General features: G+C 41.9%; 1 protein-coding gene across 2 annotated transcripts; it reads left to right on the plus strand.

Moving 5' to 3' along the window:
- Nucleotides 1-11,144: 11,144 nt before the first annotated feature.
- Nucleotides 11,145-13,294, plus strand: LOC134860024 (small integral membrane protein 32-like). Of its 2 annotated transcripts, XM_063876857.1 has the most exons (3): nucleotides 11,145-11,557; nucleotides 11,690-11,797; nucleotides 12,048-13,294. In XM_063876857.1, the coding sequence occupies exon 3, from the start codon at nucleotides 12,220-12,222 to the stop codon at nucleotides 12,559-12,561; it is 342 nt and encodes a 113-aa protein (XP_063732927.1). In that variant the 5' UTR covers nucleotides 11,145-11,557; nucleotides 11,690-11,797; nucleotides 12,048-12,219; the 3' UTR covers nucleotides 12,562-13,294. The 2 variants fall into 2 exon arrangements, with proteins under 2 accessions (XP_063732927.1, XP_063732926.1); XM_063876856.1 differs by having other exon boundaries at nucleotides 11,145-11,797; nucleotides 12,186-13,294.
- The last annotated feature ends 210 nt before the right edge of the window (nucleotides 13,295-13,504 follow it).

Here is a 13,504-nt window from a genome sequence, read left to right on the forward strand (position 1 = left end):
TCGTACTAACACATTGAGAGGGCTTGCAATTGAACTTGCAGGACTGTGAGATGAGTTATTGCCATAACACATGTATCTATATTGGAATGCTTACAGGTAGTTTTTAAATCTCCTAAGGTTAAAAGCCAAAGCTCACATGTAGGTGCAGTTTCCACCCCCACATTTCTTTGCACCGTAAACCGTTGAATTTTTAGAAATATGAGGTATTCAACCTTAAGTGACTATTTCTTTTCAGGTACACACATGTTTAGAGTCAAGTATGAATTTAAGTAAGTAATGTGATCTGTGTCTTATTTATTTGTTCTGTATGTGTCGGAGACTGAAAGAGCAGCTAACTATTTTCTGTGTGCAGAACCAGGCTAGGAGTCAAAAGCCTCCCAGAGAAGGTTTTATTATTCACACTGCTTTAAAAACAAAGTCACCCGAAATACTGTATTTTTCACGCAAGAAATATTGATTAAGCAAGATCTTGTACTGTATATTGTCATATTTTTGATCCTTGAAATAAAGACAGTACGCTCTGAACTGGTGGTTTGGATCACTCTGTGTGTTTGTGCTGATAGTGGAGAGGGGGATGTTTAATGAGTCCAAATATTCAGTGTTTGTCCCCAGCAGTAGTCCTCAGTCGCTGACAGGCGCTGGAGCAAATCCAAACATGTGGCGGCAGTGTTCGTTATGCACTCTGATGATGGTATGCACACACCCACATACACTCACAGACACACGCAGACACACAAATGTGCTTGAAACAATATTTGAGCAACCGGCATGATCCAAACTGCACCCTCCATACACTCGTAAAAACTGTGAACCACAGGCGCTAACTGCACTCATACTGACCAGCAAAAAGTTTATATTGCAATACAGTTTTTAGAGTTTTCTTTTACAAACAGTTACAGGCCTCCCTTTTTTAAAGCCATATACTCCTCTGAACTGTTACACAAACACAGCCCAAATGCGCATAAACCAACAAACCACTTCCAAAATTTAATAAAAAGTAAAAGTAAAACATATTTTATGACAAGGAAACTGTCTTGGATAATGCAGGGATACCAACGATGAAAGAACAGGAAGCATTTGGGTTTGAAGAGTTTTTTTGATCACATAAACCCCCATCCAGAAAACAGTACATGTCAAGCATTTGTTTTACCCGATTATAAATACACTGTCTCAGTGGGATTTACAGCTCCACAGTAGCAACTGTTTCTCCATGCTGTGCCACAAAATCCAAAGACACAAAAAGCCTGTGGAAAATATGGCAGAACTTTAGAACAGTTTAAAAAGAAAAACCAAAGAAGATCCTCAAAAACGTTATTTAATTCAAACAAAAGACAGTGCAGGAAACAAAGCATTCATGAGGCTCGAGTTTGACCAATCAGGGATGTTTATCGGTGGTGAATCCACTCAGTTACATACTGGATCTAAGAAATAACCAAGGCAAAAGCTAAGGATCAGTAACCATCCCATAAACTAGGTTACTTTTAAAAATGAAAGGTTCTGAAGAAATAAAACTGCACATACATATAAAGTTTATTTCTGCACTTTGTGCCAAAGCTGTTAATAAACTGCCCCACATCAGTGACTCTGGATCAGCTCAACAATGAGTAGGAGCAGCTAGGCTAGGCTAGCAGGTACACTTGTTAAACATAACAACCCAGACTAAAGTGCAAACCCCTTCACCTGCTAAGCAACTCCTACTTCAGGAGTCATTCCTTAAAGACAGTACTCTGCATTAAAAGCATTACACAAAGTCCTAAAAGCCAAAGAACCCCTCTGTGAGTGAGAAACTGTCTGTCAGTGTGTGTGCGTGTGTGAGCAGCTGCGTCATGCACCTGTATGTGTTGACCTCTCCAAAACACTTGGCGTGTCAGAGACATCCTGAGAGCTGCCCTCTAAAGCAGCAATGTAAACATTGCGTTCCAACATGTGTCCAGATGTTTATCAAACCTCACTTTGCTCCATACCATTTATCCAGCTCTCGCTCTGCATTGTTTCAGGCCGTCACGGAAAGACTTCCTTTTATTGTCTGGTCTGCCATAGCACATAGGGCCAACGGACCCTGTAAATGTCTCCCTTAAACTTACCTTACATGGTCATCCTTTAGGATGTATGTGAGCTGGGTCGACAGGGCATCTTTGTTTTCACTGCTTTTTGTTTTTGATACAGTTATACTAAAACAACACTCCAGGAAATGTAATCAAGAACCGATATATTTAGTATATAAAAAAAACGTACAATGTATAAATTGATGGCCTCTTGGTACAGCTGCAGGTAGGTGATGGTCGACTTGAATAATGAACCTTTAAACTGTGAAAACCTTGGTCTCCTTTGTGTTGACAATGGGTGAAGGAGATCTGTTTTTCCTTTAGGTTCAGCCCTCATCAGCGAGTCCTGCTTAATGCAGAGCTCACGAGAAGCTCCAAAATAAGGTTGCACTTTGTACTTCAACAGCAACCAGGCACTTTCTGATTGTAGATACCTTTTTGCACTTTAAGGGAAAAGTATAATAATTACAATTCCAGGCATAAAAAGACCCTCATTTCTTTGCTTATCAGGCTTCTGAGTTTATTTATAACCTTTGTCACCCCCTCTCTTTCTGTTGCCTTCACTCCTTTTTCCTTTCTATCCTTTTTCTGCAACGCACTGAATATACAAGTTTGTAAAGAAGAAATGCCAAAACACTGTTTCAATAGAAAAAATACTGAATTCTGTCCCTGACACTCTTTACCCCGAAATTAACCAAAGTTGAGAACCTTACTTGACCATCTCCATAGCAACAAAGTTAGTCTGAGGCAGACAGGCTTTTGGAAGTTCACAGGAAATTCTATTATCTGATTTCCTTCAGTACTCTCCCGCAGACTTCCAATATGAGTTTTGTCCTTAAGGGCATTACTCAATAACACAATCTTACAGTGTGTGTGTGTGTGTGTGTGTGTGTGTGTGTGTGTGTGTGTGTGTGTGTGTGTGTGTGTGTGTGTGTGTGTGTGTGTGTGTGTGTGTGTGTGTGTGTGTGTGTGTGTGTGTGTGTGTGTGTGTGTGTGTGTGTGTGTGTGTATTTGTGCACATGTGTGATTGTTTGTGTTCTGTCAGTTATAATCACAAGATACAATTGTATTGAGGGTATCTGCTCTTGCTTGTTTGTGTAATACCTGACAGCAGACTGTGTGTGTGTGGAGGTGTAGACGTGTGTGTGTCTGTGTGTGTGGTAAAGCAACACAGTATAACTGATATCCCTTCTCTGGTGTAATTTGTCCCAGAGGCCCTGAGGCAAGGAAGTGTTTCCAGGCTCTCTCTCTCTCTCTCTCTCTCTCTCTCTCTCTCTCTCTCTCTCTCTCTCTCTCTCTCTCTCTCTGTACTCTCTCGCCTCCCTCTCCTCCTCTTCATCCTCCCTCTCTCTCCATCTGTCTCTCTGTTTCTGTCTCTGTGTGAGCGATGTGACCTCCTGCCTCTGAAAAACAGTGAGTCCAGAGATTAGACTCGCTCTCCAACACGGCTATACCACTGCTGGAAGCCAACTCAAGAGACAAACTTACCAACAGGCGCACGTATAATAAATATGCTTTCTCGCTCGTATAAACACAAACATACATAGCAGCTTAGCCTTCCTGGTATATTTTTAGAAGTGTGAACACACAGTAGGTGGGCTCAAACTGTCCTGCTCTACCAGAAATCTGCACACATTACACACTCAGTGAGGCGTGATTACTCACATATGCATGCGCGCTCAAACACCAGACTGTCTGTCTGTGACGCTCTCATTAAAAATTGGGGATGCTAAATTGTTTGTACAGAAACAAATAAAGGCTCACAATCACATATTAATGGATGTATTACTGTAGGACGGAAGAAGTCTCAAACTTAAAGTCTTGCTGTCTTGTCTTCTGTATCACTTTCACAGATGAGAAAATGTCTCATCTTTTTTGGGCACTCACACACATAAAGCTCTTATCCAAAGCATCAATCATGCCCTTGAGCCATCTCCGTCTATCATCACAGTATCTCATTAGAAGAAAGCCCTCTGGAAAGGAGCTCATCAGGACAAACCTCTTAGACAAACCAAAGGACAATTGTAGAGCGCGAAGCTGCCACAGTCTTACAATCAGATCCATTCAAAGCATATTCAAATTACAACCTTACTTACAGTATACCTGTAAGTATACCATTAACTACATCCAAAATCATACTTACTTCTCTGACATCACAGCTTTTTAAAGAAACTATGGTGGAGACTCTTGAGTCCCATCATTGGTGAAACGCCAATATCTAATTTCTGGAGCAGTCAGAGGGCTGATGGAGTGGAGAAGAACGAGGCTGTAGGGGGGCTTTCAGAAAAAAAGAAAGATCTGTTGAGTGTTCATGTATTTCGCAAAGCCACATGCACTGGTTCTCGATGGATGGAGAGTTTGATATGATAACTCCCTGACAAGCCCTCCAGGTGGCTCAGCCGGCCCTCGCAGCCGTGAGAGAAATGAGAGAGTTTCAGCCATGAGTGAACTCATAATTGCAAGGGAAGCGCATGAAAACACACACCCAAGATTAATGTGTCTGGTGTGGTTTTATCTTATGGGATGTTTTTTCCTCATCATCACTTTCATCCCTATAAAAAAAACATTGCCGTTTTCTGTTTTTATCCTAATGCAGAACATGGTGCTGAGGTTCAGAACTTCAGTATTACACTTTTGCATTTATGGCGGTTAGTTCATAGAGCCTGATTGTTACGAGTGTGATGCTTCTTCGTCTGGTTTAATCAAACATGCAGTCAATGTCTTGCTTTTCAATCTAATGTAATGTAATGGCCAAATGCAGCTTCCTATACCAGTGGGATGTCTTCCTATACCAGTGGGATGTATTTCCTTACTGGCATTTCAATGATATTGCTTCTAAATTCTCCTACAGATTGAGTTTCAGTGACACTCTTACCCCTATTTCCCAAATTGGGAACAGCTGAGTCAAAGTGAGAAATATGAAGCAATGTGTCTGAAAACAAATTCAATTTTGAGTCACTGTAGGTTAAGGTTTAGCTTGAAAAATTAAAAGTTACACGTCATCAAGTGAGAAGATTTGTCCAGCTTGAATGGTGTAAAAATTATTGATGTCTGGATTCACCTTCCAGACATCATCAGCAGAGATTATGTGGCACCTTATTACCTGAACATTGTAACTACCATACAAAGATTTGACAATATTCCAGAAAAATACAAAGAAATCACAGGATATTATATTTCCAAATCGTGCCTCCCTGATACAGTTTAGCATGTGATAACACAGAGGATATATTGGCCATATTTAGCCAATTGGAAGATGATTTCATAAAGCGGGTACAAAAAATGAACTCCGAAAGCCATCCCCACTGTATAAACAGCTGATAATCTGACAGGAGGCAAATTCTTTTTCAGGGCATGACTCAGTATAATCATCATCAACACCTCCTGCATCTTTACACCTTTGTGTCAAAGCATTCATCATTTTTGACATCCATTTGGCAGCATTTTACTCATTGCGACAGTTCCATCACCATTGTCATCTTCAGTGTTTCTATCATATCCGCTTCTGCATTTTTATCACAGTGTTACCGACGGCCGAGAATAACGGCTATGATGTACTGTACAGGAACAGCTAAATCATTTACTGGATAGCAAACACTCTTTCATTCCCTGTGTAAGAGCTGTCTGTGAGTATGAAAGGAGAATGAGTGAGACATAGAGAGGAAGTTATGTTTATAACAACCTGAGCACTGCTGCTTGTCATATAGAGCAACAACTCCTCTGTATTTATGTACCTACAACATAGTTTCCCTTTTATGGGCTAGCCATAACTGATGCACCCCCATTCATCTTCTGACTCACTTTGCGTTTCTCTCCTTTGTTCTGCTCCGTGTTCTGTTTGTTTTACCTTCACCCTCTCTCTCACTCACTCACCCACCCTCCCAGATTCTGTTTGTTTCTCCATCTTATTTTGATCTACTGTTAGCCTTATGTCAGTCTCAGCAACTTCTCTGTCACTACCTGTTTGTTTCCATCCTGTTGCTACTCCCATCATTTTAGGTGACTGTTGGGATCTTCCTCCTTGTCACATCAGCTTTGTCTGAATCAGAGGTGGCTGTGACCTTAGAAACCCTGGTAACCGGATGTGGCTGAGTCATGAGGTGTTTCTGATCGTTTTTTTCCCCCTCCTCTCATCACCCAGATTCAAACTGCAGAACGTCAGCATGTCTTACAGGGAACACTGGTTCTGTTATTTCCCTCTTGATCCATTTAGTTTCCCATCTAACTCCCCCTCACTTCTACACACCGCCCTCCCCCTCCATCCATTTCTTCATGTTTTGAGTGTCTAGGGCTTCTTGGGTGAGTCACATGGCTACTGGACCAGAGACCCTGCCCACACTCAAACAAGCATCCATTTACTTGGGGCACACCCTCTCCTTTCCCTCTCAAGACCCCCTTCAGTGATCCTGACCCCAACCTCCCCAACATGATTCACATTAAATATGCAAGAGGAAAGAAGGAAACAGCTGAGGCTCAGCTTTCCTGCTCCTCTCCTGCTGTTTGTTTACCGTCCTGAAGATCACACTTCTAATACCCTGGTGGTCGTTACAGGCTGAGTCTGCTTTGTTTGCTCTTGAGCTGAGAGGCCACTTGACCTTAACTGAGGACTGAGCGTGATGCTTCCTGGTCTGGCTTAATCGAGCATGCAGTCTTTGACCTTCTGTTTAACCTAATGTAAGGACCAATTAAATGTGTTTGAAATCCTTTGTGAGTACACCTACCTGCCATCTCAGCCGACTTCTGCCCTTACCATCTGAGTGAATTTCTATCCTTTTGTACTTACTGACATTTAAAGTTTTATTCTGCTTCTGAATTCTCCTATATTGGTTTTTGATGGCACTGTTCCACATCTGAAAATCTACACATCGCAATAAGTCAGAGACAAAAAAGAATCTTGATGTATCCCTCTATTTTAAAGGTTTAAACGTAAAAGGAAAGGTGAGTGAGAGAGACACAGTGTGTTCTCAAATTGAAATTGAAATGTAATCCTAATAAATAATAGAGAATTCATTATTACATTTGCAATATGTTTCAAACATTCACAAAGAAAAATTAGGAAAATGGTTCATTTTTCTGTGTAATTATATCTGCAAGGTTGAGATATATTATGGCCTTGTGAAATATGATTTGAATGATGCTAATTTTAGCATATTTAGTGAATGGGGGTTCTTTATACTTGTGTGTTTCATTGGTAACATGACAGCTCCTGCCTATTCAGAGTATTCATTTGTAATTTTTTACAAGGAGAGATGAGGAGCAGCATTTGGTGTTCTGGAGAGATAATCAAGTGACTAATTGTGGAGTGTCTGATTTCTTCCAATGGGGGCGTTTGATGCGCTGGCAGGGACAAATCCTATTTTTCCGGGTGATTTTTACATGGAAGTTAAAGAGGGGATAGGTCGAAGAAAATGAACACAATTATAGAAAATGACAGAGGCAAAACGTTTGTGTGTCACATTTTTGATGTGTTTGACGATTTATGTTGGAAATCGGTCAGACAGAAAATGGAATTGTATTGACATTGCAGATAAAGGAGTCCTAGCTGCTTTGGTAGCCATTAGTGATCATATTGTCTATGCTGTATGAGGTCTGAACGGGTTAGATTTCCTTTGTGTGTCTTTAGATTTGCCTTTGTGTGTGTGTGTGTGTGTGTGTGTGTGTGTAGGTTTTTGTGTGCTTTTGGTTTATACACAAATGTCTCCTGTGAGTGTGTTTGTGTGCGCACATGCTTCAGGGCAATCCGTCTCTCTCTGGCTTTGTGTGTTTTTGTCTGGAGAGTCTGTCTGGGAGTATCACTGTTATCAGATGCTACTGTACGTGTCTTCTTGTGTGTGCTTGCAAGAGGGGACGATTTCATTATTTAGAAATATTCATCATTTATTGATATGGGAGATTTGGTACCATTGTTTTTTAGGAGCCATCCTGCGGTGAAATGCAGTTTGTTTTGCTTGATGTTGGATTTATCCCACATGTGCATCGCTTCAGCTGAGGAGAGTAACAAAACAATATTACTCTTTCATAAAGCAAAAAATAAAATAAACTAAACTCTGTAGACTGAAGCAATTTTGTCTCAAAGGGATTAGTGATAATGTTTGAGCAAAGCGATGCTGTGAGAGCATATTACCAGTGCTTTGGTTTATGCTGTTTACTCCACACAAACTTGATAAGGTTTGAATTGAGGGGACTGAAACTTAAAGCTAGGGTTGGTGGTGTTGTTTTGGATTTTTTGTTATATTTCTTTAAATATTGTTTACAGAGCTATCAATATGTTAATTATGATATTTTAACGTTCATAATTATAATTTGGGAGAATGGTTTTGGAGGGAGACTGTCAGCGTTGAAAACTTTAGTGACAATTGGAGCTAGTGCTTCTGGCTACTTATATTGGAAAGGAGATGAGGACATACCCTTAATCGTCCCACAGAGGGGAAATATACATTCTGCATTTGACCCATCCTAGTGTTAGGAGCAGTGGGCTGTCATTGTGTATGGCGCCGGGGAGCAGTATAGGGAGCTTGGTCTTTCAAGGACTTGAACTGGTGACCTTTCAGTTCCCAAGCCAAGTCCCTAAGGGGCTACTACAAACTGTTTTTTTTGGTGGAATAATTTTTTAATTCACGTTGAACAGAGTAAGGGAATTTCTTCAAATTGTCTTTCCTTCCTGGAAATAATGTTAAATAAGAGTGAAATAACAACCCCTAAGCGAAGAGAGGGAGAGAGAGAGAGAGAGAGAGAGAGAGAGAGAGAGAGAGAGAGAGAGAGAGAGAGCGAGAGAGCGAGAGAGCGAGAGAGCGAGAGAGCGAGAGAGAGAGAGCGAGAGAGAGAGAGAGAGAAGAAACAGTTTTGTGTATGTAGGCTACGCAACATAATCCCTGTTGACTTGCATGACTTGCCATTCCCTTTAGATATGTCTCATCAGCGGGAACATTAAGCACTTCTCCGTCTTCCTTTTTTTATCCTATAAAATAACAATGTTAAAGAAATTCTCCAACTTGTAGTTTTCTTGTTTATCTACTCAGTTCTTCATAGGTGAGTTGCCTTTTTCCCTATGTTTTATGGATTAAACAGATTAAGGAAAAGAAATGTAGAAAGGAGTGTGCAGAGAGGCAGGAAAACATGAGGAGGAGTGGGAGAGATGGACCACACAGAGGAATGAGAAGAGACGTGCGAATTAGAATAAGTGTGTGCATAAGCTGTGAGCAGTCATTGGGCTGTGGTGTGTGTGTGTGTGTGTGTGTGTGTGTGTGTGTGTGTGTGTGTGTGTGTGTGTGTGTGTGTGTGTGTGTGTGTGTGTGTGTGTGTGTGTGTGTGACAAACACATAAAAGGTGATAGGTCATTGTTTAGTGTGACATCATGGTTGACAGGCTGAGTGGAACGGCCGTTGGTTGAGAGCCTTAATGAAGTCTATAATGGTGCAGAATAACAATCCAATATTCCTCATCAAAATTCCATTGTCGTGGTTTAGAGCTAATGAGCAGAGCCTGAAAACTCTTGCAATTAGTCACAGAGCAAGGCATCAATGGAAATTTACATCATGGTACTGTATATCACAACCCATCTCTAGCTTTCCCTTTCTCCATTTTCCTTTTAACTAAGCCACATCAACATTATTACGAGGGGTGAGTTAGGTTCGGACACCAACATTGCAGTGGGGTGTTGCAAAAATAACACTGATCACTGCTTGAAGGCACTCACAACGATTTTGGCAAAATGTGTCAGATTTCCTTTGTGTGTATTTGCCCTTGTGCATGTGTGTGAGTAAGTGAACATTTGGTAGGGATGAGGGTTGCAGCAAGCCTGTAGCAAAGCAGGGAATGAGTGCCACATCCAAAAATTCAATGATAAACAGTAATCTCCTTAGCTATTACAACCATTGTTGTCCCTCCATGTATGAAAAACTAATCTTCAGGCTGTATTTAGATTTCTTGTGACTTGCATATTCCAGCAGACCCTGGTTCACTGTTATCCTCTTTATTAAATATGGTTGTTTGTGGGACACCAGTATAGCACAAGGTAATTGTAGACTAACTTGCCTCAAATTTGTTCTCGTCTGTTGTTGTAACATGTGCAGGTTGAATCCAAGTTTCCAATTTGAGGATAGTTTGAGTATTTTTGTTGCCATAAGTTCACTTCATCATGCAAATGTTTATTTTATGAGTCTGTGTGTGTGTGTGTGTGTGTGTGTGTGTGTGTGTGTGTGTGTGTGTGTGTGTGTGTGTGTGTGTGTGTGTGTGTGTGTGTGTGTGTGTGTGTGTGTGTGTGTGTGTGTGTGTGTGTGTGTGTGTGTGTGTTTGGGAACCTCTCCTTCTTGCTCTATGTCTGCCAGCCGTTCCATTGTGACAACACAGGTGCAAATGAATATGAAACAGTTCGGCAGAGCTTTTAGGGTCTGGCCCTTTGTATGCATGCTCAGGTCTGAGACACCTCGTAAGAGCAAGCTGGCTTCCAATCTCCAGCTTTAGCACCTTTTTTACAGTGTCACCAAGCACCAATGTCAAATCTGTTTCACAGAGAGCTAGTTATGTCCTAAACAATCAGACGAGGTCATGTGAGACCCAGATGCAGAGCTGTTGTGTTGCTTATTAAGTGTTTCTTCAATAAAAAGGACTGCAAAGGTGTCAGGCTCTATCACTCGGACAAAAGATTACCTGGTCGACCTTTTCTAAAATGTAATCACCCTCTATGAGTTCTTACACACACTCACCAATATCACACCCTTTCCTGTTTTCCCATCGCCCCAGTGTGAGACAGTGTGAGACATTCCCCACACTGACCCAGAATAAATGGACTGATTCAAATTTCTCTCATCCCTTTGATGTAACAATAATATAAGAGATAGATAGATAGATAGATAGATAGATAGATAGATAGATAGATAGATAGATAGATAGATAGATAGATAGATAGATAGATAGATAGATAGATAGATAGATAGATAGATAGATAGATAGATTATTAGGTTTTTTTGTGACTCTTAAAAGTAACACACATCCCTGTCTTGACGTTCCTCTAGCCCTCCCTCATTCTCCTTCCCTTTCCCCCCTCTCACTCTCGCCCTGTTTCCTTGGCTTTGTCATACATTAAGAGACACAGGGCGAAGAAGGGAAGCTATTCACGAACAAGTGTGCTGCTGTGTTTGGTCCTTTGCTAATCCCTCCTCTCGTCTCATTTTAGTCATACGGAATCGATATTCCCGTAAGGGCAGACCTACAGCAGCCTCTATCCGTATCGACACTTTACTGGATAAAAGAGGAAGCGACGGGTTGGGAAACGGAGGATCCGGAGTGTCCTTCCTCTGCGCTCAGTACGCACAGTCAAAGGAGACCTTGTCGATGCGCACCAAGATCCGCAAGAGGACATGATGTATGCGCACCAGGGAGCAACGATGAACTTCACCTCCTCTGACAGACCCTAGAGTCATTTGGATGTCACTACTGTATTCTATTGCAGTTTGTGCTTGACCACATGCATGGCAGGAGGATTTGGATTTAAACAGCAACAAGTGAAATTGGTAAAGTGCTCGCTCACTGGGTAGCTGGACTGGCACGTGGATTTGATTCGTAAATCTTGGAGGACGATGCGTTAATATCCCACTCAGCGACATATGGACACTTGAAGATATCAACCTGCTGTGTTTCCACAGAGCGTCCTCTGGGGCAGGAGCGGACAGAGCAGGGCACACTGAGGAATGCAGAGCCGGGATTTTGTCTTTTACAGCTCACCTGCGGAACTACTCGCAGCGCAAACCAAAGTAAGTAATTCTCTAACTTGGATTTAATACATCACACTTGCTCCTATATGGTTAAAAACTGTGGACTACAGATTGCACGTAACCCTGACCTGTCTACTGGAGGGTGCTTTCATTTGAACTTAAGGGATCGCCATTACCTGATTTGTACTAAATATAGTATACTATGTGACACTCGATGTTTATCAGTGACCTTGTAAGATATTTTTCTTGCAATGGAATGACTAGAGTTTTTGTATTCCTTTCTTAATAGGCTGTTCCAAAATTTGTCAAACAGGAATTGCTACGGATTCTTCTTTGTCGTTGCATCATCAGAGACTGGACACGCATACTGAACCCAGACGGGGTCAGTGGGCTGCATAACCTTCTCCGTCTCTTTGTAATCCTCCAGCCGACCCACGCAGCCGGTGAGCACACGGGGCGCCATGCTAAGGCAGATCCTCCTCAACTCGACCCACACCCCGGACTTCGACTTGGTGCTCATGGCCCAGTCCTCTACGCACGCGCCTTCCTCCCTGAACGCCTCCCACGAAGGGTCGGTGAGCGTGGCCGCTCTCCTGAGACCCACTGCGGGGCGAGGAGGAGGAGGACTCCGGGAGGGCGAGCTCCACAAACCGGACCTGATCACATACATAGTCATGTGCCTGCTGCTCTTCCTGTTGGTGTTGCTCATTGTGTTCTTCATCAACTGTCAGCTGCGGAACTCTTTCTTCGCTTCCATGCCATATGACAGGTCACTGAGAGAGGCCAGGACCTCCTACAAGTAAGCTAGACCCCCAGGACAAATATCTGGGACTCTGAGACTGTTGTTGGGGTTTAATGATTAACTGGTCACCCCTGAACTGCTGCAAGTACTGGACTCATGAAATTGTTGCCTTTATCAGTTGTTTTGAACTCATTGGAAAGCATAAGTAACCTGGAATCCCCAACAAAACCCCAAATTATAGGTCCAGGTGATAATTAAAGAGATGTTTCCCACATTTTTCACTTTAAGGCCTAAATCACCATCCCAAAGAAATGCCCCTCAGGCCGTGGGTGTCATTTCAGAAGATTAATGGGGCTTGGGCCTACTTCAGGTGGAAGGATACCACTATAACTCCTGATTAAATTAGTGACTTGTATATTTTCTGGTAATGACTTAATAAAGTGTGAAACAATCCATCATCCTCTGCAACCCTCCTCGTGATGCCACACTGCACTTTGGAAACACATTACGTATTCCTTTACATTACACTCCCAAGCTTGTATTTATTCGTCTGGCTGATACGAATTTGACCTGGTGTCTGCAATCTGCAGAAATTCATAGTATTTCACACAGGCGGGAGTGTTCCATGGTAAAATGACTTATGGTAACAGGAAGAGTCTACAGTAGATTGTATATACAATATTTTGTATGCCTGTAATTTAACTGTCTTGTCTTGCAACATTATGAAATCAACACAAAATGTCCCTCTGTCCATTGTAAAATGCTGATTAAATGCCAGAATATAGGCCCATATCGTCCCATAAATATATTCAAATGCACTTTCAAGTGGCAAATCTCCATCTTTCCACCTGTTTATAAAAGGCTATGCTGGAGATGCTGCTGCTGATGTCACTGAATACATTCGTAAAGGCCCTTCCACGAGTGCCATAAAGCTGCTAACCTTACTGTGCACTTTCACTTTAATTAACCTCTATCCAGCCATTTATAGCACCAATAACCCGGAG

Source organism: Eleginops maclovinus, chromosome 23 (genome assembly GCF_036324505.1).
Source record: "Eleginops maclovinus isolate JMC-PN-2008 ecotype Puerto Natales chromosome 23, JC_Emac_rtc_rv5, whole genome shotgun sequence".
Lineage (NCBI taxonomy): Eukaryota > Metazoa > Chordata > Actinopteri > Perciformes > Eleginopidae > Eleginops > Eleginops maclovinus.

What these genes read in the sequence shown, in the direction of transcription:
- LOC134860024 (XM_063876856.1), top strand. Translation starts at nt 12,220, where the DNA reads ATGCTAAGGCAGATCCTCCTCAACTCGACCCACACCCCGGACTTCGAC.